Here is a 25,063-nt window from a genome sequence, read left to right as displayed (position 1 = left end):
TGAAACGACAGTCGCTGTGATTGAACATATTGATGAGGGGACGCACCCGACACCTTTGCTACCATTGTGCCTTTAAGGGGGGAGGGCTCCTTCCAGGGTCACCTGCCCTCTGCCTATCAATTATAATGCATGTTCTTCCATTGTGGAGGCTCTCAAGATTTAGCGTTAGGACTGTATTTGCAAATGTGTGCAAACAAAACCCCTGTTTTTAACGCATAATGTTAGACAGGACAATTCGGTTGGTCGCAGACTGGTCATTAAGTTGACAATTTCTCTGGTTTTGTTCTGGTTGTAGACATGTGTGGTTTGTTTCTTTTGGATGCACTTTACCTTATTCGGAAATTCAGATGTACTCACATTTTTGAATTACCATAGTAACAAATTTAAACTAATCTGAAATAACACAGCAAAATTTGAATTTGAAAAAACAAGAATAGAATAAAATATAATAGAAAATACAGTAATGGAATAGAAAAGAAAAGAATAGAACAAAATATAGTAAAACAGAATAGAAGAGAACATAAAACAATAGAATAAAACATAATAAAAATATAAAAGAATACAGTAGAATAGAAAAAATTTGAAAATATTAGAATAGAAAATAAAATAATAGAATAGAAAAGAATATAGTAAAACAGAACAGAATAGAATAGAAAATAATATAATATAATATAATATAATCGAAAAGAATAGATTAAAAGAATAGATTAAGAACAGAATAGAATAGAAAATGTGTGCAACGCAACCTAAACCCCTGTTTTTAACGCATACTGTTAGACAGGACAATTCGGTTGGTTGCAGACTGGTCAGTAAGTTGAGCTGGGAATTTCTCTGGTTTTGTTTTGGTAGACATGTGTGGTTTGTTTCGTTCCGAATCGAATTTCGAATGCACTTTTCGTTATTCGGAAATTCGGATGTACTCGAATTTTTGAATTACAATAGTAACAAATTTAAACGTATCTGAAATAGCGAAGCGAAAATTTGGCCAAAATTTGAATTTGGAAACAAGAATAGAATAAAATAGAATAGAAAATAAAGTCCAAATTTGGCCCTTGTATATGAATTGGGACCTTAGATTGTGGGCTACTTAATGAATGAATGAATGAAATACTTGTATAGCGCACAATGCGAACTGAATCGCCTCTAGGGTAGGGACCGATGTGAGTGTGTAATGTACAGGGATAGGGACAATTGTAGACACTCACTCAGGTTGAACTGGATGGACTGGTGTCTTTATTCAACCTTACTAACTATGAAACTATGAAACAAAATATAGTAAAACAGAATAGAAGAGAAAAATAAAGTAATAGAATAAAACATAACAGAAAATAAAGAAATTGAATATAAAATAATACAGTAGAATAGAAAATAATGGAAAATGTTAGAATAGAATAGAAAATAAAATAATAGAATAGAAAAGAAAATAGTAAAACAGAACAGAATAGAATGGAAAGTAAAAGTATAGAATAGAAAATAAGGGAATAGAATAGAAAATAATATAATATAATATAATAAAATAGAAAAGAAAAGATTGAAACTGAATAGAATAGAAAATAAAAGAATAGAAAAAAATAGAATAGAGAATAATAGAATAAAATAGAAAATAATAGAGTAAAACAGAACAAAATAGAATAGAAAATGAAAGACTATAATAAAATAGAATAGAAATTAAAGTCCCCTCCATGGCTGTTTTTTTCTGTAATTCATTATTGGGATTGACACCTGATCAGTGAGTTTTTTAGGTATAGCTACATATATGATTATAGAAATTAAAGGAATGGAATAGAAAAGAATAGTATATATTAGAATAGAATATAAAATAAAAGGATAGAATAGAAAATAATAGAATAGGAAAACAATAGAATAGACTAAAAAGAATAAAACTGTTATCTGAAATTATAATTTTGAATAGAATAAATTAGAATACAATTAGAATAGATTAGAACAGAAAATAATAGAATAGAAAAAAACAATAGAATAGAATAAAATAAAATAAAATTTAACCATCCTCCGAAATTAAAATTTTGAATAAAATAAATTCAAATAGATAAATAAAAATAGAAAAGAAAAGAATAGAAAATAGGAGAGTAGAACAGAATAGGAAAAAAAGAGCGTAAAATAGAAAGAATACAATCTTCTTCTGATATTCAAATTTTGAATAGAATAAATTTGAATAGTTTTGATTAGAAAAGAATAGAATAAAAAATAGAAAAGTATAAAATAGAAAATAAAAGAATAAAATAGAAAAAATAATAGACTAGAATAAAATATAAAGAATATAACCGTCTTCCGAAATTTGAATTTCAAATAGTATAAAATTCGAATACCAATTAGAATGTCGATTCGAATTTTCCGAATTCGGTCGAATTTAATTCAATTGGACCAATTTCAGAAAATTCAAATCGAATTTGAAAATGAAGAAACAAAACAAATTTCCAAAAAACGAATTCAATTTTACGAATTTAACAAAACAAAATTATTTAAATAACTAAACGAAACGTAAGAAATGTTTTCCGTTCTGTACATGTCTAGGTGGTTTCCATCTTTTCATATGACATCTGAATAAAGCCTACAGCTGTGTATTGATTATTATTGATTACTATTGTTTCTCTCGTCATTAACACTTTTTGGGAAACTGTTTATAATTCCACAGGAGGGGCTCAGAAAAGATTTGTAACAGCCTTCATGGAAAATTACTTTGTATCCGAAGGCACAACATTCCAGCTGTACCTTGTCACCTACGATAAACCAGCCACGGTCACCGTAATGGTTTCCCAACCAGAATTCAACCAAACCGTCCACATCGAGAGGGACAGCTATAGCCTGGTGACCCTCAACTACACTTATATGATCACAGAAAAGCACGTGACTTCTAAGGCTGTTCTGGTCCAATCAGATGCCGCTCTATCTGTCTTTGGTTTTTACACGGCTGCTGCCACCGCCGACGCCATGGCCTGCCTAGCTGTAGAAGACCTGGGCACAGAATATTACATATCAACCGCTGCATCAGGAACAGCAAAACAATTTGCCGTGGCCAACGGTCTGGAGGATACGGCTCTGGTCAACGTGACCGTCTCGGGATCGCTCACGTATAATGGTGTGGAGTTCACCAAAGGACAGTCTTTTTCATTTAGCCTCGGATACCAACAGTCCGTACAGTTTCAAAGTTCTTCTGACCTAACCGGCACCAGAATCTCATCCACGGTTCCTGTGGCAGTTTTCAGTGGCCAAAGGTGCTTCAGCGGGATGAGCACCTCCTGCGACACCCTGGTTGAGCAGTTGTATCCCGTGTCCAGGTGGGGCCACGTTTTTGTTTTGGCGCCGTTCTTGAATCACACCCAAGATTCTATTACCATGGTAACGTCAAGTCCCGAAACCCAAGTATTTGTTGACGGAGCAACGGAAACCAGGGAGTACTTCATTGAGAACGCTAGAAGCCCTGTCCGAATTGGTTTGAAGGAAATGTCTATCGTTAATGCTTCTAAACCTATTATGGTCAGCTATCTCCTTCAAGAATCCAAGCCTGGTGTAGTTACTAATTACGACCCCTTCTTTGTTACCATCCCGCCTTCTTCGGCCTCAAGAAGTTATTATAAATTTGTAACACAAGAAACATACTTCAACTATCTTTTCATTGTGACTCCGGCAACGTCAGAGGATGGGTTCTACCTGGATCACCACCCGCTGAGTCTCTATAGTTTCTCCATACAATATTTCCGAGGTTACAGCGCATTCAATGTCTTCTTGGATAAAAGTGAAGGTCAACATGAAGTATATCACGACTCAACGCCCTTTACCATTTTTGTCTACGGCATTGAAAATGCCATTTCATATGGATACTCTATGGGCCAAGAAACTATATATCCAGGTAGACATTTTTTTTTTTTAGTTCAAAGCAGTACTATAGGTTTATCCCAAAACAATGTTTGCATGCTAGGCTGAGACATTTGCCATCATGCCAACTGCTGTATGGTTAAAGTTGCAACATAAACTGCCTTTAGGGCTCCTCTATTTAGGCTCCATGGCGTAAAAAATGTTTCCTCTACAGGACTTTTGTGTTCTGCCTGTAGAAGCAGTTCAATGTTCTCCTATGTTTCCATGCACATTAGGACGTTTACAGGCATATTTTAACCACTTCAGCCCCCCCTTCCTTACCAGAACACTTTTTGCAATTTGACACTGTGCCAATTTAACTGACAATTGCGCGGTAATGCGACGTTGCACCCAAACAAAATTGACGTCCTTTTTTTTCCCCCACAAATAGAGCTTTATTTTGGTGGTATTTGATCTCCTCTGCGGTTTTTATTTTTTGCGCTATAAACAAAAGAAGAGCGACAATTTAAAAAAAAAAACAACAATATTTTTTACTTTTTGCTATAATAAATATCCCATTTTTAAAAAAAAAAACAAATTTTTTCTTCATATTTAAAGATATGGGAAAGAAGCTAGCAGGGGACTGGAGGGTAACCAACCCCCGGGATTTTTATGACGGTACCAAATGTATAGACAATAGATAAAAATCAATAAAGTTTTATTAAGTATACAGGAAACATTTCCCAAAAAAGGAAACAATTTATTTCATATAAATACAATATGACAAATATAAATATACAAAAGCTGGTGCAGAATCCTACAAAACTCCACATATTACCACATTTGTATATTATTTAAGCTGCATTGTTTCTTTCTACATGTTTCGCTCTTCCGAGCTTCCTCAGGACATTGCAGCATGCACCGATATATAGAAAAACTGAAAATATACAAAAAATAATCAATTAAAAGGAAGAACTTTTAGGGACAAACAATGTGTCCCCCAAAATTCAAAACATATATTCAAATAGTTATAATAGCGCATCCGCTCTGATCTAACTTGACCAGAACAGCTTCGCATTAGGAGCGATTAAATTTGTCAAAACAAGGACATAATTATGAGTAAACAACCAAGTAATTATAAAAACATTAAATTTATGGATAAAATCCATCCTCAATGGCGTCCTCATTACATTCCATATGTATGTTGTGATTTTCTTCACTTATCAACAACTGATTTCCACAGTATTGACAAACAAATATAAACTCACAAACTTAAGGGGTAAGGCGGCTATTTTATAAAAACCTAATTTGCAATCTCCAAACTGGAGAATTTTGTTACTACATGTGTATATTTACAATGGATTTTATGGATTTTATCCATAAATTTAATGTTTTTATAATTACTTGGTTGTTTACTCATAATTATGTCCTTGTTTTGACAAATTTAATCGCTCCTAATGCGAAGCTGTTCTGGTCAAGTTAGATCAGAGCGGATGCGCTATTATAACTATTTGAATATATGTTTTGAATTTTGGGGGACACATTGTTTGTCCCTAAAAGTTCTTCCTTTTAATTGATTATTTTTTGTATATTTTCAGTTTTTCTATATATCGGTGCATGCTGCAATGTCCTGAGGAAGCTCGGAAGAGCGAAACATGTAGAAAGAAACAATGCAGCTTAAGTAATATACAAATGTGGTAATATGTGGAGTTTTGTAGGATTCTGCACCAGCTTTTGTATATTTATATTTGTCATATTGTATTTATATGAAAAAAATTGTTTCCTTTTTTGGGAAATGTTTCTTGTATACTTAATAAAACTTTATTGATTTTTATCTATTGTCTATACATTTGGTACCGTCATAAAAATCCCGGGGGTTGGTTACCCTCCAGTCCCCTGCTAGCTTCTTTCCCATATCTTTAAATATTTCTTAACTGGGATGTGGTACCTTTTTATCTGTTTATTATTTGACCAATAGCCTTCTCTATATATATCTTTTGTCTATAATTTTTTCTTCAGTTTAGGCCGATACGTATTCTTCTACATATTTTTGGTTAAAAAAAATCGCAGTAAGCGTATATTGATTGGTTTGTGCAAAAGTTATAGCATCTACAAAATAGGGGATAGATTTATGGCATTTTTTTTTTAATAGGAATGGCGGCGATCTGCGTTTTTTTTCATGACTGCGACATTATGGCGGACACATCGGACATTTTTGACACATTTTTGGGACCATTCACATTTACACAGCGATCGGAGCTATAAAATTGCACTGATTACTGTGTAAATGTGACTGGCAGGGAAGGGGTTAACACCAGGGGGCGCTGCAGGTGTTAATATGTTCACTATGGAAGTGATTCTAACTGTGGGGGGAGGGGACTCACAAGGGGAGGAGACCGATCGGTGTTCCTCTGTACTGGGAACACACCATCAGTCTCCTCTCCACTGATAGGATGTGGATCTGTGTGTTTGCATACACAGATCCACGGTCCTGCTGTGTTCCCGGGCAATCGCAGGTGCCAGGCGGACATCGCGGCCGCCAGGCACGCGCACCAGGTCCCGAGCGATGCCGCGGGTGCGCTTCCCCTAGACGGCCAGGAATGAGAGGACGTTATATGACGCCCGCCCAGGATGGGAGATCCCATCTGCGGACGTCATATGTCTTTAGGCCGGTGCTGAAGTGATTAAGATCGAATCTTCTGAATCGCGTTTCTGATTGAAGCTTACTGGCAGAAAAAAACGTAAAACTCTCCTAAACTGGTCTAAACTTTGTACAAAAAATGCTCTATATTAGCGTTTTTTACTCCAAAGAGAACAGACTTTTTTTTTTTTTTTTTTTAAGCCCAGTGTGCTTGGAGCCTTATGCCCCATACACACGATCAGATTTTCTGACAATAAATGTTGGATGTGAGCTTGTTGGCTGAAAGTCCGACCGTGTGTCGGACTTTCCGCCAACAAATGTTGGCTAGCAGATTCTCAAATTTCTGAACGTGTGTACGCAAGTCCATCGCACAAAAGTTCACGCATCAAGCAGAAGGAGCCGCACTGGCTATTAAACTTCCTTTTTCTCGGCTCGTCATGCGTCTTTGTCTCGGCTCGTCATACGTCTTGTACGTCACCGCGTTCCCACCTTCGTAATTGTTGGCCAACATTTGTGTGACTGTGTGTATGCAAGACAAGTTGGAGCCAACAACCTTCGAACAAAATTCCACGATTTCGTTGTCGGAAAGTCTGATCGCGTGTACGGGACATAAAGCTTAAGAGGAGAAAGAGGAGGCCTGGAGAAGGGATCCCACAGCGCTATTAAACTACTTACTATACTAAGGGGTCATGTATGTCTGGTGAGTGTGATATTCAGAGGGGGGGGGGGGGGCACATGAACACTGGCACTGGAGTGAAAAAAAGCACTTTTTTTTAGCGGCACTTTAAATTTTGACAAGACAATATCACGAGAGACACTTGCGACACTTTCGATGCACTTTAATGGACTCTTTGTTTTTCATATATGATTTAATACATTTATTTATTTATTTTTACACATACAATTGGTATATTTTTAGATGGGTTATTGTTTATATTGTTGCACATTAATGAGAATATATATATATTTTTTTTATAGTGCACTGAATAGTTGCATGGTGTATTGTAAAGATTTTTTTTTTTTTTTTTTCTGGTGTCATTGTGCCCTTTAATTGGGATAAAATTAAGGTGCAGGCAGCTACTTTAAACACAAAATAACCAGACCAGAGCGCGGGATTATTTGTCATTATATATACTTACCGGCTTAGCATTTAATTTGTCCATTTGTTCTTGTTGTTAGATGCACCTTTGCCAACACCCACAGAAGGCTATGAACCAGAAGGAACCCTGCATTGTCTTTCTAATGGTGCTGAATATCAGCTTCCTCTCAGTATGGTGGTAGAAGCCCACCTAGATGTGCCTGATATACACCTCGAAGACCCTCTGTGCCAGGCGGTGGCTGATGAATATTTTGCTTTTATTCAAATACCATTCAGTGGATGTGGATCCAATGTTCTGGTGAGGTTTACGGAAACCCTTGATACCCTGTAAAGCAACCTTTCTTAACCAGGGTTCTGTGGATCCATAGGGTTCCTTCAGAGGGTGCTAGGGCTTCCTTGAGCAATGAGCAATTTCTGCATCTCAGATGAGTAACCACTGTGGAAAATGTCTTTTTAACTATCTGTAAGGGGGAAGTGGGGACCTCTTCTATGTGGCCAACACACCTAATGTACTGTGAAAATTTGATATAGAAATTATTAGCAGGGGTTTCCTGAGCCTGAAAAATAATTTCAAGGGTTCCTCCGTGATCATACTTTAAAAATGTATCTGGACCGTCTGCATGACCATACTATTCCTCTGGCGAGGGTTCCTGGGTAGGGATGAGCCGAACAACCCCCCCAGTTCGGTTCGTACCAGAACCTTCAAACGGACCTAAAATTCGTACGAACTTTAGAACCCTATTAAAGTCTATGGGACTCGAATGTTCGAAATCAAAAGTGCTAATTTTAAAGGCTAATATGCAAGCTATGCAACAGACAACACCATCAATAAGGGGTATCTTCGGGTGTATACTGTGCTGGAGGCACACAACACCCACTTTAACTCCTGCAGATGCCTGTATTAGAGAACACCAGCAATAAAGGGTAGATACAGGTGTATACTGTGCTGGAGGCACACAACACCCACTTTAACTCCTGCAGATGCCTGTATTAGAGAACACCAGCAAAAAAGGGTAGATACAGGTGTATACTGCGCTGGAGGCACACAACACCCATTTTAACTCCTGCAGATGCCTGTATTAGAGAACACCAGCAATAAAGGGTAGATACAGGTGTATACTGTGCTGGAGGCACACAACACCCACTTTAACTCCTGCAGATGCCTGTATTAGAGAACACCAGCAAAAAAGGGTAGATACAGGTGTATACTGTGCTGGAGGCACACAACACCCACTAACTCCTGCAGATGGCTGAGCAAAGAACACACTGTCCCTGCCTATCTAGATCTTTCCCTGCATGCCAACACACTACATAGGACCGCCGCGCTGGCAGCCTTATATAGAGTGGGGCGTGTACTAAACCCCCTGAGCTATAATTGGCCACAGGCATCCTGCCTGTGGCCAATCATGGCTCTCCTCGCTGCCGGCGCTGTGATTAGCCAAGCATGCGGGGTCACAGTGCATGCTTGGCCAATCATGAGCCAGCAATGCACTGCAATGGCGTAGTGCATTGTGGACCGTTTGTGCCACACGAATATGGCGCAAACGGTCCACAAAGTTCTGAATTCGCCGAATAGACGAACGGCCGATGTTCGAGTCGAACATGCATTCGAATCCCACACCGAGCTCATCCCTATTCCTGGGAAATGCAGAGCAGCCCAATTCTTGCAAGAAGACACTCCTCTTCGGTGCATTTCCCAGGATCTTTCTCTACAGGTATATTTTTGAAGTACTTATGCAGGGGCTTTTACAAGGGGAGGATACTCAGACCTAATTAGTGGAACTGGCATTTTATTTGCATTGAGTGGACCAAATTTAAACAGAGTAAGAATAGTTCTTTGATAGCATTAGCCAGGGCCGTCTTAAAGGCAGGGCAAAAGGGGCAGCTGCCCTGGGCCCTGCCATTGTTGTGGGGCCCAAAGCAGCTGCCTCATACTTGCCAACTATCCCAGTTTAAATTCCCTTGTCCCTTGAAGTTTTAGTCCTGTGCTGTGTCCCGATATCTCAGTGTAAAGTGCTGGTACTAATGCTGCACAGCTCTGCCCTATTGATGTGTACAGATGACTCACCTGCAGATCCTGTGTTTACATGTAAATAACTGGCATTCATATGTAAATAGCGGTGGCATTACTAAGTAAATAGCTGCGGCCGGCGACACTGATATGTAAATAAAGGTGGCATTCATATGTGTATCATGCTCCCCTGCAGTGAGGAGATGATGTGCTGTAACCTCTAGCAACCAATCAGTATTACTGCACATTAAAGAGGGAGTCCGCCGGGACTTCGCGTTTTTTTTTTTTTTTAAAGCCAGCAGCTACAAATACTGCAGCTGCTGACTTTTAAAATAGTGACACTTACCTGTCCAGCGCGCCCGCGATGTCGGCACCCGAAGCCGATCTCTCGATCGTCTCTCGGGTGCTGCCGCCGCCATTTTGGGTATGGGAGTCAGGAAGTGGAGCCTTTCGGCTTCATTTCCCGGTTCCCTACTGCGCATGCGCGAGTCGCGCTGCGCAATAAGAATGGACCCGCTGCCTCTGGGATCTGTGTGTTTCCCAGCAGGCAGCGGGGGACCTTCGGAAAGGGGCGTAATGTACGCCCCTTTCCGCAGAGAGCTATCCCGGAAGTGGGTGCAGATACCTGTACTGTACAGGTACCTGCACCCCCCTCCCCCCTGAAGGGTGCCAATTGTGGCGCCGGGAGGGGGGGAGGGTTCCGATGAGCGGAAGGTCCACTTTAGGGTGGACCTCCTCTTTAATCTCTAGAAACCAATTAACAAGCAGAAATCATTTGCTGTAACCTCTAGCAACTAATCAGTGAACCGTAATATGTACTGCAACCTCTAGCAACCAGGCATTAAGCAGTAATTATATGCTGTAGCCAATGACAACCAATCGCAATCGGTGCCTGATCTGATACAGTAAACTTATTTTAAGTCTAGCTGCTATTTATTGTATGTCTCAGAGCAGGTGGAGAGGGAAATTGAATGAGGGGGGGCCCAAGAAAATTCTTGCCCAGGGTCCAATCAATATTAAAGACGGCCCTGGCATTAGCAGATAATGTAAAGATTTTTCAAGTAGACTCTTCTAGAATCCATTTGCTACTTAAAGCGTTTGTTAGCGCAAAAAATAAATAAAAGATTTGATCCTGCTCCTTTAAAGCATTTTATATAGCACAGTGCTTGTCCTGTGTCATTTGGCCCCCTGTAACACCTAAAAAACCTGGCGGATCCTGCCAGTTACTGCCCTCCCTTATGTAAACTGACCACGGTGTATCATGGCTGCTGAGCCCTGACACCGTGGTCAGTGTATTGTCCTCCTCTGTGTGTGATTTATAAACGTAAATGCTGTAAATACCTTATTTCAGAGCTGACATCGTGATCACATGACTGGCCAGCTCTCTCTTCCTGCCCTCCTGACTGACATTAGCGGGGGAATCTTGGCCCCTCCAGCTGCATCTGTCAGGGGAGGAAAGGAGAGATCCGGCCAGTCATGCGATTGCAATCTCGGCTCTGAAATGAGGTATTTACAGCAATTCTTTTTATAAATCGCACACAGAGGGGGACACTACAATAAGAGGCAGTGCTAATGGTGTACACATGTTAGAGTGGCTTAAAAAACACTTTAACTGAAAATATATACTGTATATACAGTGCATCCGGAAAGTATTCACAGCACTTTACTTTTTCCACATTTTGTTATGTTACAGCCTTATTCCAAAATGGATTAAATTCATTATTTTCTTCCAAATTCTACAAACAATACCTCATGATGACAATGTGAAAGAAGTTTGTTTGAAATCTTTGCAAATTTATTAAAAATAAAAAAATAAAAAAATCCCATGTATAGAAATATTTACAGCCTTTACTCAATACTTTGGTGAAGCTCCTTTGGCACCAATTACATCCTCAAGTCTTTCTGAGTATGATACTACAAGCTCGGCACACCTATTTTTGGGCAGTTTCTCCCATTCTTCTTTGCAGGACCTCTCAAGCTCCATCAGGTTGAATGGGGAGCGTCGGTGCACAGTCATTTTTTTTTTCAGATCTCTCCAGAGTTGTTCAATCGGGTCCAAGTCTGGGCTCTGGCTGGGCCACTCAATGACATTCACAGAGTTGTCCTATAGCCACTCGTTTATTATCTTGGCTGTGTGCTTAGGGTTGTTGTTCAGTTGGAAGATGAACCTTCACCCGTTCTGAAGTCCAGAGCACGCTGAAGCAGGTTTTCATCAAGTATGTCTCTGTACATTGCTGCGTTCATCTTTCCCTCGATCCTGACTAGTCTCCCAGTTCCTGCCGCTGAAAAACATCCCCACAGCATGATGCTGCCACCACAATGCTTCACTGTAGGGGTTGGCTAGGTGATGAGCGGTACCTGGTTTCCTCCAGACAGGACGCTTGCCATTCAGGCCGAAGAGTTCAATCTTTGTTTCACCAGACCAAAGAATTTTGTTTCTCATGATATCAGAGTCCTTCAGGTGCCCTTTGGCAAACTCCAGGTGGGTTGTTCTGTGCCTATTACTGAGGGTGGCTTCCGTCTGGCCACTCTACCATACAGGCCTGATTGGTGGAGTGCTGCAGAGATGGTTGTTCTTCTGGAAGGTTCTCCTCTCTCCACAGAGTTCGGGTTCTTGGTCACCTCCTTGACTAGGCCCTTCTACCCTGATTGCTCAGTTTGGCCGGGCAGCCCGCTCTAGGAAGAGTCCTGGTGGTTCCAAACTTCTTCTATTTATAGATGATGGAGGCCTCTATTCTCACTGGAACCTTCAATGCTGCAGACATTTTTCTGTACCATTCCCCAGATCTGTGCCCCCATACAATCCTGTCTCGGAGGTCTACAGACAATTCCTTGGACATCATGGCTTAGTTTGTGCTCTGACATGCACTGTTAACTGTGGGACCTTTATATAGACAGGTGTGTGCCTTTCCAAATCATGTCCAATCAACCAAATTTACTACAGGTGGACTCCAATCAAGTTGTAGAAACATCTTTAGGATGATCAGTGGAAACAGGATGGACCTGAGCTCAATTTTAAGTGTCATGGCAAAGACTAGACATGTGCGATTCGTTTCGTACGAATCTCAAATTCGTACGAATTTCCCTAAATTCGTACGTTCGGGAGGATCCGAAATACGAATTGCCATGCATCCGAATTTTGTACGAAATACAAACTTTTGTTTATGAATTCCCAGGAGGAAGTCAGCACAGCACAGGGATGGTGGGAGCCCCTCATCTAACGAAAAATTTGTATTTCGGATCGGAAATTCTTCAACGGAATTTCGTATTTCGGATAAAAAACAAACTTCCATCAGCATCGACTGTCATACTGAGGTATATTTTTGCCTTTAAATTCATCATAAAGAACGTTCGTACAAGTTAACGAACCTAACGACAATTCGTACGAATTGAAATTGAATTTCGAACACGAAATACGAAGTACGAATTCATTTTAATACGAACCGTAACGGAACAGAATGAAACGAATTTATTGACGGCGCCCATGTCTAGCAAAGACTGTAAATACTTATGTATGTGGGATTTTTTATTTTTTTATTTATAAATTTGCAAAGATTTCAAACAAAATTCTTTCACGTTATTGTTATGGGGTATTGTTTGTAGGATTTTGAGGAAAATAATTAATTTAATCCATTTTAGAATAAAGCTGTAACATAACAAAATGCGGATAAGTGAAGTGCTGTGAATACTTTCAAGATGCACTGTATATCTTCTTTCCTATTGCATGTATTTATCATATAAGGTTTGGAGTTTAAAGGGGAAATCCACCCTAACACTAAAATCCCTACACCTACAGTATGCACGGTATAAGATTAACCTATGTAACACTGTAAAGTAGAAATCACTATACATTCCTTTTCTGAAGCCGGTCCGGTCTCCAGCGATGGAAGTTCTGCAGTGGACTTACCCTTTAAGGGCTCATTTATACTTGCTTTGACTTTTAAAGCGCCTACCGCTTCAACATGCTTTTTTTTATGAGTTTTTGATACTTCAGTAAGGCTTCTGTGAAGTTTGAATGAAGTTTGGCAAATGCCCTGTACGTGTTGATTTTCTATTTGTTTTAAAGGGGCCCAGTAGAACCCTGGCTCAGTAGTACCCCTACACAGAAGATCCCCAGCTCATTGGTACCCCCTGTTCAGCAGATCCCTGTCAGAGAGTTGCCCGTAGCGGACGTGTCACTGGGCGCGCTGCGGGGCATCGATGTGTGCTGGTGTGCGCTGGCGCTGCTGGGCGCGCGGCTGTGCGGGCGCGCGTGTGCGCGTGCATCGGTGCGCGTTGGCGCCAATCGGCCTACTTAAGTGTTCCCCCATGGTGTGCTCGGTGCTGTCTGATCTGCAGCTTCCTGTGCCCTGTTGCCTGTGACTTTGCTTGTGTTCCTGAACTCCTGTTTACCCGGCTCGTCCCTTGGATTTTCCTGTCTGCTGCCTGTCTTTGACCTCGGCCTGTCTCTGACCTCGCATCTGCCTGCTCCTTTGTACCACGCTGCCCGCCTGTTGCCAACTCTGCTTGTGACCCGGACTCGAACTTGCTCATCCCTTTTCTGCACTGTCTGCCTGCTGTCATCTGTGAAGGTGGCTGGATCTGCTCTCCACCTTCTGCTCGCATCTGCTCCTGCATCCAGCTGTGAGAGTCTGTCTACCTGTCTGAACCCTGCCGTCGGATCTCTCCTTCAGCATCTAACCCGCCAGGCTCTCATACCCGTCTGCGCTCCCGTGCCTCCTGTCCATCCTACCAGGGGCCGTGAACCAGACCCGTAAGGGAGACCTTCCCCTGCTATTTCGGGCTCACCTGTCAGGTACGTGGGTCTGACAATCCCCAACTCATTGGTATCCTCGTTCAGCAGATCTCCTGCTCAGTAGTACCCTCAGCTCTACTGATGCCCCACTCAGTAATACCCTCAGCTCCACTGATCCCCCCCCTCAGTAGTACTCTCAGCTCTACTGATCCCCCACTCAGTACTACCCTCAGCTCTGCTGATCCCCTACTCAGTAGTCCCCTGAGCTCTGCTGATCCCCCACTCAGTAGTCCCCTGAGCTCTGCTGATCCCCCACTCAATAGAACTCTCAGCTCTACTGATCCCCCACTCAGTAGAACCCTCAGCTCTACTGATCCCCCCTCAGTAGTACTCTCGGCTCTACTGATCCCCCACTCAGTACTACCCTCAGCTCTGCTGATCCCCCACTCAGTAGTCCCCTGAGCTCTGCTGATCCCCCACTCAGTAGTCCCCTGAGCTATGCTGATCCCCCACTCAATAGAATTCTCAGCTTTACTGATCCCCCACTCAGTAATACCCTCAGCTCTACTGATGCCCCACTCAGTAGTACTATCAGCTCTTCTGATCCCCCACTCAGTAGTACACTCAGCTCTACTGATCCTCTACTCAGTAGTACCCTCAGCTCTACTGATGCCCCACTCAGTAGTACTCTCAGCTCTACTGATCCCCTACTCAGTAGTCCCCTGAGCTCTGCTGATCCCCCTCTCTGGTCCCCGTTCACCTCCTGCTATATTGTTCTCAACAACAAACACAACAGAATGAAAAGGACTATAAGGAAACCATTTTATTTAGTGACAGGTGTTTTGATTGGCATTTAGAGTGCTTTAAAAAAGGGTGTCCAATGGCACATTTTGAAGGAAGTGTAAACAAGCCCTAAGTGATATCCTTTATGGGCCATTTTGAGTTATATAAAGATGCAAGCTTTTGCAATGCCTTAACCCTGGAGGCATCCCCCAAGCTTGCATCTTTAAAAACTTAGGTTAGCCAATAAAGGGTACTACTTTAACCGCAAACTTTCTTCATTAATTTTTTGCTAACATGGTACAATACTCTGCTACTCTGTGTACTGTATTTATTGTGTCATTTGTGCCCAGTCCATGGAAATGTGTGCATATTCTCATAGAGTGAAGATGGAAAGACCTACTATGAAAACACAGTCTATGGAACGATCCCTGGGACCAGCATCCATCGTATTGAAATCCCAGTGAAGTGTGAAATGCAGATGAATGAGACCCTTGGGATGAGCCTTCACCCTAAAGTGACTGATGTAGTCTCTCTAGGTCACTATAATGTCTCTCTGCAACTCTATCAGTCCGAAGACTTCAGCAATCTGATTACAACATATCCTTATGAGGTGGACATCCATGGACGCTTGTATGTTGAGTTTAAAGTGGTGTCCAGTGACCAGAATCTGCAGATACTTGTCGAAAACTGTAAAGCTTCTCCGTCACTAGAAGACAATGAGCAAATGTACCGTCTCATCCAACAAGGGTAACTATCCTGTACATAATCAGCTACAGCTTCACTTTGCTTTCCTATATTTCTGCATTCTGATCTTTTTGTGTTGAATTCTCTTTTTATCCTTAGGTGCCCCCAAGACACCACTTTGCAGACTCATGCAGTTTCCGACCAGAGGCTACAGCGCTTCAGCCTCCACGTTTTTAAGTTTAACAGTTTTGGGGAGGTTTACCTGTCCTGTAATGTCATTGTCTGCCATAACGGAACTTCTCCAAATCGCTGTACACAAGGGTGCCAGAATCGAAGGCACAGACGTGACGCTCGTGGCTCTCCGGTGCATCTGGCCGCTGCCAGGTTGTCTCAGGGACCCATTGTGTTTAAATCTGGTGAGGTTTTTCATTTTAAGTTCATTGCAATTCTGAGCCAAACGGAGATCTTTTTCCAGGTCTCGGCAACTGACTGAACCCTGTCTAGGCACATTAACTGCTGGAGTCAAGGCCATATACAGATGTGTAACCAGGGCTGGTTCAAGGATTTTTGACACCCTAGGCAAAACCTCATTTTGTTGCCCCCCCCCCCGGCTCCACCCCTGTTGCCCTGCCCATGTATACCCCACTTTTTTCATGAAGCGCCCATCAAATGCAGCCCACCAGCGCCCATCAAATGCAGCCTCATCAGCGTACATCAAATGCAGCCTACCAGCACCCATTAATGCAGCCTTACCAGTGCCCAGGGCAGGACTTACCATTGGGCTTGACTGGGCTCAAGCCCATGGGCCCCGCCCAATAGGGAGCCCCGCCGAGATACATAGCCAAGTGTACTCGGCTCCGCTCACAGTCATGCCCAGTCCCACCCTATGATGGACATAACAAAGGGAATGGGCGTAACTGTGAGCCGAGCCGAGTACACTCGGCTACTCTCGGCTCCGCTCGGGACTGTGAGAGGACCCGAGAGCTGCCAAGAGGACCCAAGAGCCGCCAAGAGCTGCTAAGAGCCACCAAGAGGACAGGAGAGCCACCAAGATACACAGCACTCTGTATCTTGGCGGCGCCATTTTTAAACTTAAAGACTGCAATGACAAGGCTGCAAATGACACTGGACAAGGCTGCATTGATGGGCGTTTAAATGTAAGTTTTTTTCCTTAAACTTCCCTCCTAAACTTGGGGTGCGTGTTATATGCCCATAAATACGGTAATGTATAGAAGGTAGGGCCCAAAAGTGACTCAAGCCCAGGGGCCCCCACCACCCTAAGTCCTGCCCTGCCAGTGCCCATCAATGTAGCCTACCAGTACCCGTCAATGTAGCCTCACCAGTGCCCGTCAATGGAGCCTCACTAGCGCCCATCAAATGCAGCCTCACCATAGCCCATCAATGCAGCCTACCAGCGCCCATTAATGCAGCCTTACCAATGCCTGTCAATGTTGCCTACCAGTACCCATTAATGCAGCCTCACTAGTGCCCGTCAATGTAGCCTCACCAGGCGCCCATCAAATGCAGCCTCACCATCGCCCATCAATGCAGCCTCACCAGTGCCCGTCAATGTAGCCTACCAGCGCCCATTAATGCAGCCTCACCAGTGCCCATCAATGCAGCCTACCAGTGCCCATTAATTCAGCCTCACCAGCACCTATCAAATGCGGCCTCACCAGCGGCCATCAATTCAGCCTCACCAGTGCCCACCAATGAATGTTTGCTTGCTTCCATTCATTCGGCAGTCGGGACACAGACCCAGTCCTCCATGGCCACTGCGCCGCTGAGACTATGTGTGAACGGAACGGCGGCTGTCTGCTGATGCTGGGACTTATTTTCTTGCTGCAGAGAGAAGAGCGTAGGAACACCAGTGGCTGGGCGCCCTAGGCAGCAGTGTGCTCTAGGCGGCTGCCTAGTTGGCCTAGTGGTAGCACCGACCCTGTGTGTAACCTTATTACAGTTTAGAGCAGTGGTCCCCAAACTTTTCAGTACGCGAGCCACATCAAATATTTTACAAATTTTCAACCCCTCCCCAAAAAAATCTGTTTTTAAATGAACACATTCCAATAAATTACTTCTTGAATCAGAAGCCCCCCATTACATCAGATCCCCTTACACTTAAGAGTCCGCAGTCCTACCTTGCAATCTTCACGATAGTATGTATGGCACGGGGCAAGGAGGATGGGAGGCGATGCAGGGCCTCTTCTCCTCTTCTGAATTCTAGGGTGGCCCTAGATGCTGCCACCCAGGATCAGCGTCATGCGCTTTCATGGTGCAGTTGGACCAGCCACCAGCACCAAAGCAACCATTGGTATGGTGTTGGCAGCCGGTCCACCTGCACCACATTGCTGAGGGTCAGGTAAGATCTTGTAGCGGGCTGGATGTGGCCCACAGGCCGTAGCTTAGGGACCCCTCACTTAGAGGACAATGAAATGAAAAAACACTCCATTTCCCTTCTCTAACCTACTAATGGCCACACCTGCGCACTAAACTTGAATAGGATGTACCCGAACTGCAGGAGCAACAGCACATTTCACTGAATAGGATGCCCTATACGTGTTTGTCACCCAAAAAGAAGCTCCTGCTTCATTTCCAGCATCAAGTTTTGCGCAATTTGTGAAGGCGCGGTTTGAAGCAATTGCCATGTGACATCGTGGCAGAATATCATTGCGTTTGGGGTGCCATTGAAGGATAATGGCACCCAAATGTGTGCAGTGCATTGTGCTGCAATTGCCACGTGATTTGGAATCCTGAATCACAAGATGTGAACAGGGCCTTATGCTGCATACACACGACCGTTTTTTCCGACAGAGTTCTGCTGAAACAGTTTTGCCTACACAGGATCACACCAAAGTCCAACTGTCTAGAATGCGGTGACGTACAACAGGTACGAGGGGACTAGAAAAAGGAAGTTCAATAGCCAGTAGCCAATAGCTTCCATCTCGTACTTGCTTCCGAGCATGCGTGAGTTTTTGGTCCGTCGGAACAGCATAGACAAGCGGTTTTCCCGATAGGAATTGGTTCCGTTAAAGGCCCCTTCAACAGCACGCTCATCTCTCCTTTACTCCCTTGCTGCTCCATTCAGCCACCAGGATCAAAGAAAATACCCAGTATCTCCATCTCCATACAGCATATGATTACCCCTGCCCTTGTTTCATAATGTTCCTGCTTTGCAACTGTCCCAATGCTGTCATACAGGGGCAAGGAGAGTCCTCGGCCCGGGAAAGCTCTACCGAGAGTGATTTGGACTTTGCATGGGGCTTCCTGTTCTTGCTCCCAGTGAACAGAGCAGAGGAAGGACACTAAAGGTAAGTATGTGCTGCTAGGGGGCATCAAAGCAACTCTGTCACCTTACTAATGCTTCTACAGTACCTGCCACCCCCAAAAAAGGGAACACTTACCCCTCCTGCCAGTTATACCCCCGAATGCTGCTTTTCTTTCAGGTGTGTGGGATTTCTGGTCTTTTGCCACACAATATGGTTCCTCCCACTGGTCCCTGTGTCACTACTATGTCCTGTAGTATTGTGCAGGTCAGTAGTAGGATAAAGTTCTACAGGCACTTTCAGTATGTGCAGAGTTCTCCAAACTTTCTAAGCAAAGGACCAGTTTACTGTCATTCACATTTTTTTTTGGGGGGGGGGGGGGGTAGTGGGTGTACAAAACGTCCTGGTGTCTATTGGAGGAAAAACAATGCCTCAGACTTGGTGGCCAGTTGGAGTAAAAAAATAAAAAATACATAGAGCCTGTGGATAGTAGAAGGAGGAATAGTGCCCCATCATTGGTATCAGTGGGAAGAATAGTGCCCCATCATTGGTATCATGCGGGAGGAATAGTGCTCCATCATTGCTATTAGTGGGAGGAATAGTGCCCCATCATTGGTATCAGTGGGAGGAATAATGCCCCATCATTGGTATCAGTGGGAGGAATTGTGTCCCATCATTGGTATCAGTGGGAGGAATAGCGCCCCATCATTGGTATCAGTTGGAGGAATGGTGCCCTATCATTGGGATTAGTATAAGGAATAGGGCCCCATCATTGGTGTCAGTGGGAGGAATGGTGCCCTATCATTGGGATTAGTATAAGGAATAGGGCCCCATCATTGGTGTCAGTGGGAGGAATAGTGTCCCATCATTGGTGTCAGTGGGAGGAATAGTGCCCCATCATTGGTATCAGTGGGAGGAATAGTGCCCCATCATTGCTATCAGTGGGAGGAATGGTGCCCTATCGTTGGTATCAGTGGGAGGAATAGTGCCCCATCATTGGTATCAGTGGGAGGAATGGTGCCCTATCATTGGGATTAGTATAAGGAATAGGACCCCATCATTGGTATCAGTGGAATAGTGCCTCATTATTGGTGTCAGTGGGAGGAATAGTGCCCCATCATTGGGATTAGTGTAAGGAATAGGGCCCCATCGCTGTGATTAGTGGGAAGAATTTGGCCCCATTGTTGGAGTTTGTGGAAGGAAAGGGCCCCATCATTGATATTAGTGGGAGGAATAGTGCCCCATCATTGGAATTAGTGGGAGGACTAGTGCCCCATCATTGGTGTGCATGGAATTTTGCACCACAGTTGGTGTCAGTGCGAGGAATAATGCCTCGTATCAGTAGGCATTACTGTGCCCCAAGGGCCAGATAAAGGCAAGCAAAAGGGCCACGTGCCACCTGTGGGCCGCAGTTTGGAGACAACTGCTTTAAAACATTGCATGGGCAAAGCATACATCTGTTTTATGACTTTATAGGTAGTCCAATCGTTATAATCCGTCCACCATAAGATCACACACATAAAGCAGGTGTTAGTGGGAGTACATAAGTCAAAGGTGAAAGGTGAACTATTTTCATCAATATACAGAAAGTTCAGTCCAGTATTTATTCCATGATTCAAGTCACTTTCACTGATGTGTTTTTTTTTTTTTCCCCAGGTGATCTCCAGACTTCACATACAGTTCCTTACTTTATGCTCGTGGCTGTGATCAGTATGATGGCTTTATTAACCGCGCTGGCTCTGGCGATTCAGAAACGTGTTTTAAAAAGTCGGGACTACTCTCTATTGCAGTGCACAGAAGACTGAAACACGTATGGGGACCCGTCCTCCATAGCATGAGATGTGACACATTAAATATGTTTTTATTCATGTAATCCTGAGTTTACAAGTCATTCAAAATTAGCAGATTTCATAGGAAAGGGCAACATGGATCAAGAGCGGGTTTAGGGCCCCCGAGGTCTCAAGGGGTTTAATTTTATTTTTGTTGAATTCAAAGGACCTGGGTTGTTGTTAACCTAATTATGTAAACACTGAAATGCCAAACCACGGCAGGATTATCAACAATGGACATCTGTAGGGACACAACTTTAGGTGCCGAAAACAATCCCTTCTTGTAGAATCAACGTTTTCACACAGAACATGTTCTTGACCCTTCCTGGCTTAAAAAATCAAAGATTATAGAAAAATAAAAAAAATCATGACAACCAAAGATTATACAAAAAAAAAAAAAAAAAAACAATCATGACAATCGTATAATCGATCATAGGCTTGTGCAATTCGTTTCGTAACGAATCGAAATTCGGCCGAATTTTGCATCTTTCGGACATTCGGATGCATCCGAATGTCCGAATAAAAAAATAACAAATTACAACAAATACGAAATAAATATAACAAATGAATTCGAATGAATTCGACATTATTTCAACCGCATTCGAAAATATTTTGTGACCCGAATTTAGGGCCATGTATCTCGGGGTCACTTGGTGCTAGAAACTCCAAATTTGGATATGTTGTAGTGTATTATTGTGTTTGCATACCAAATTTGAGGTTTCTAGCTATAGGTGACCCCGAGATATGTGGCCCCAAAATCGGGTCGCAAAATGTTATTGGTTATTAGAGCAGAGAATGACATTTAGCGACCCGATTTTGGGGCCACATATCTCGGGGTCACTTATAGCTAGAACCTAGCTAGAAAATTTGGTATGCAAACACAATAGTATTAGCATTACAACATATCCAAATTTGGAGTTTCTAGCACCAAGTGACCCCGAGATACATGGCCTTAAATTCGGGTCACAAAATATTTTCGAATGCGGTTGAAATAATGTCAAATCATGTTGAAATCATTTCGAATCCGGTAGAAATATTTTCGAATTTGGTTGAAATATTTTCGAATTTGGTTGAAATATTTTCGAATTTGGTTGAAATATTTTCGAATGTGGCCGATTTTTCGAATTCGGTAGAAAACTAAACGAAATCCGAAAACGAATTTAAGGAAGTTAACGAATATAACTAAACAAAATTAATGAATTAACGAATTAAAACGAAACAAAACTAAACAAATTTTTTCCTTTTGCACATGTCTAATCGATCAGCCATAACTTTATGACCACCTAATATTGAGTAGGTCCCACAATTGCATCAAAGCAGCCTTGGCCCATCGAGGCATGGACTCCACTAGACCTCTGAAGGCACGCTGTGGTATGTGGCACCAAGCCGCCAGTAGCAGATCCTATAAGTTGCAAGGTGGGGCCTCCATGGATTGGACTTGTTTTTCCAGCACATCCTACAGATGCTCAATTGGATTGAGATCTGGAGGTCAAGTCAACACCTCAAACTCATTGTGTTCCTCAAACATTTCTTGACAGTGTGGCAGGAGGTCACTGCTATCAGGGAACAGGAAGGGGTGTACTTGGTCAGGTACATGTCAAGTAATATCCACACGAATGGCAGGATCCAAGATTTCCCAGCAGAACATTGCCTAAAGTATCACACTGCCTCCGCCGGCTTGTCTTCTTCCCATGCTGGATCCTGGTGCCATCTCTTCCCCAGGTAAGTGATGCACACACACCCGGCCATCTATAGGATGTAATAGAAAACTATAAGACCCTACATCTCTCCTCCAGGCTGGAAAGCTTGAGATAAAAAAAAACAAAAAAAACCTGAATGATCTCGGCTTTTCAGCCGAATACGCGCCCATATTTACAACCGCCAGGCCGGCTGTGACATCATAACGTCGCTCTCGGGTCTCCAAGAGTCAACCATCCGTTCCTTGGAAATCTCTGTGGTCAACCTCTGGCACCGGCGATTCCTTCTCCAGCTAGTCAATCACACGGGCTAGCCGGTAGAAGCCTGGGAGGGGGCGGGACATCTCCCATCGCCTGTAAGAACATTTTAGCGGCTGAACTGCTTTAACCTGCCTGGGGTAATCCTGAGTTGGGCTCGGGGTGGAATTTCAGTACCACGAGCGGTAACCCCCCGCGCCAGACTCGGGATTGCATTGCAGGATACACAGAGAATTACTTACCTTGTCCCCTGGATCCTGCAATGTCCTCCCTGCTGTGTGTGGGATCCGTCCTCCGCTCGATTCACACAGTGCCCGGGTGCCGCCGAGCTCCGTTCCCTGCGACGTTACCACGCACGGGAGCAGAGATCAGCGCCAAATTCAAAAAAGTAAAAACACACACTACACATACAGTACTGTAATCTTACAGATTACAGTACTGTATAAAAAAAAATACACATCCCTTTTGTCCCTAGTGGTCTGTGCAGGGCGCATGCACTTTTATATTATAAATACTGTTTTTTTTTTCTGCCTGGAATTTGGAGATTGTCCATAGCAACCAAAAAGTGGCCCTTTATGTCAAAACAGCGATAATAAATTAGAATCACTTGCAGAATTGAGCGATAGCGATTTGTGGGGAGATCCGTCATCAAACACTAAATCTAATGACAGCGACAATTCTGCAAATTTCAGTGTTTTTGGATTTGATTACATTATTGAATAATTTTTATTATTGTTATCATTATTTATAGTTATTTATTATATTATAAACTTTATCATACCCGGGATGTCTACTAGACTCTGGTTTGAACAGATTTAAGAGAGTTATTCCTAAGAATTGCAGGCCTACAATATAAAACACCAAATTTCCATGCAAAATAATTGTACCGCTTTCAGCACCTAAAATCAAGAAATAATCATACCGCCAGGGAGGTTAAAAGCCTTAACGGGTTACCAGTTTAGATATACAGAGGAGGTCTGGTGCTAGAATTACTGCCCCTGATCTCACGTTCAGGGGGATATCGCACGTGTGGGACAATCACGGTTTGAGTACATTCAGAACTGACACACGCGGGCATGTTAAATTGTTATTATTTTATTATTAATTTATTTTTTTAACCTGGAAGTAATGTCATGGCTTCCGGGTTACTACATCCAAGACCCGATCAAAGCCGATTCCGGCTTTCTTCGGGGCTCCGGCCAGCCAGCGGGCGTGCACGGGCCTTCCTCTGGGATGGGAGGGCCCAAGTGAGTGGCAGAAAGGGGGGAGGAGAGAAGAGTCCCCTTCCTCTGCTTGTAATAACAAACGAGTGGCTTCTTAACCGACTCTAAACAACGGTATCAGGGTGAGGCCTGCAGCTGCAGTACAACCACTTGAAGCCAAATGACTTACAGACATGTGATTTGGCGGCAAGTGGGTAAATACTGCTTTAAAAGGGGTTGTAAAGGTTCAACGTTTTTAAAATAAAAATGTCATACTTATGGGTTTTGCACAGAGCAGACCCTATCCTCCTCTTCTGAGGTGCCCTGCTTGCGCTCCTTCCCTTTAATCTGGTGCCCCAACGGAGAGCTGCTTTTCTTGGCGGCACCCTCCAGAGTCCTGCTGTTTCGCCCATTGACACAGACAGCAGGACTCAGCCCCACCCCCTGCTCCTTGGGTCACTGGATTTGATTGACAGCAGCAGGAGCCAATGGCTCCTGCTGCTATCACTCTATCCAATGAGGACACAAGACAGCGGCTGGAGCTGCTGGGCTTGTGCATGTTGCTCTAATGCAGGCATATGCAATTAGTGGACCTCCAGCTGTTGCAAAACTACAAGTCCCATCATGCCTCTGGGTGTCATGATTGTGGCTGTCAGAGTCTTGCTATGCCTCATGGGACTTGTAGTTCTGCAACAGCTGGAGGTCTGCTAATTGCATATCCCTGCTCTAATGGATGGGTTCAGTTAAGGGGGCGCCGCTGCAGCATAGAAGGTTCTTTACCTTAATGCATAGAATGGTGAATAACCATGAGACTTTACAATCACGTTAAGTCATGTGTGCATGAGGCCTAATCCACATTGTGACACGCTCATAGTGTGCAGAGTAATGCCCTGTACACACGGAAAATGTGCGATCGGATCGTGTTGTCAGAAAATCCGATCGTGTGTGTGTGTGGGCTCCATTTGACTTTTTCCGTCGGAATTTCCGACACACAAAGTTTGAGAGCCGGATCTAAAATTTTCCGACAACAAAATCCGATCGTGTGTAG

General features: G+C 43.2%; 1 protein-coding gene across 1 annotated transcript; it reads left to right on the top strand.

The window, feature by feature from the left end:
- Positions 1-602: 602 nt before the first annotated feature.
- On the top strand, positions 603-20,873 carry LOC143927524 (uncharacterized). Its single transcript, XM_077451629.1, has 5 exons — positions 603-3,868; positions 7,634-7,851; positions 15,462-15,829; positions 15,926-16,182; positions 20,686-20,873. The coding sequence occupies exons 1-5, from the start codon at positions 2,686-2,688 to the stop codon at positions 20,832-20,834; spliced, it is 2,175 nt and encodes a 724-aa protein (XP_077307755.1). The 5' UTR covers positions 603-2,685; the 3' UTR covers positions 20,835-20,873.
- The last annotated feature ends 4,190 nt before the right edge of the window (positions 20,874-25,063 follow it).

This window comes from Lithobates pipiens, unplaced genomic scaffold (assembly GCF_037356315.1).
Source record: "Lithobates pipiens isolate NorthernLeopardFrog02 unplaced genomic scaffold, aLitPip1_a1.2 Scaffold_23, whole genome shotgun sequence".
NCBI classification, from domain to species: domain Eukaryota; kingdom Metazoa; phylum Chordata; class Amphibia; order Anura; family Ranidae; genus Lithobates; species Lithobates pipiens.
This window is presented reverse-complemented; position numbering and strand designations above follow the sequence as displayed.

Excerpts from the sequence above, each read along its gene's own strand:
- LOC143927524 (XM_077451629.1), top strand. The coding sequence starts at position 2,686 with ATGGAAAATTACTTTGTATCCGAAGGCACAACATTCCAGCTGTACCTT. Across the intron at positions 7,852-15,461 it reads GATGTGGATCCAATGTTCTG|AGTGAAGATGGAAAGACCTA; the intron begins GTGAGGTTTACG and ends ATATTCTCATAG. Across the intron at positions 16,183-20,685 it reads ACCCATTGTGTTTAAATCTG|GTGATCTCCAGACTTCACAT; the intron begins GTGAGGTTTTTC and ends TTTTTTCCCCAG.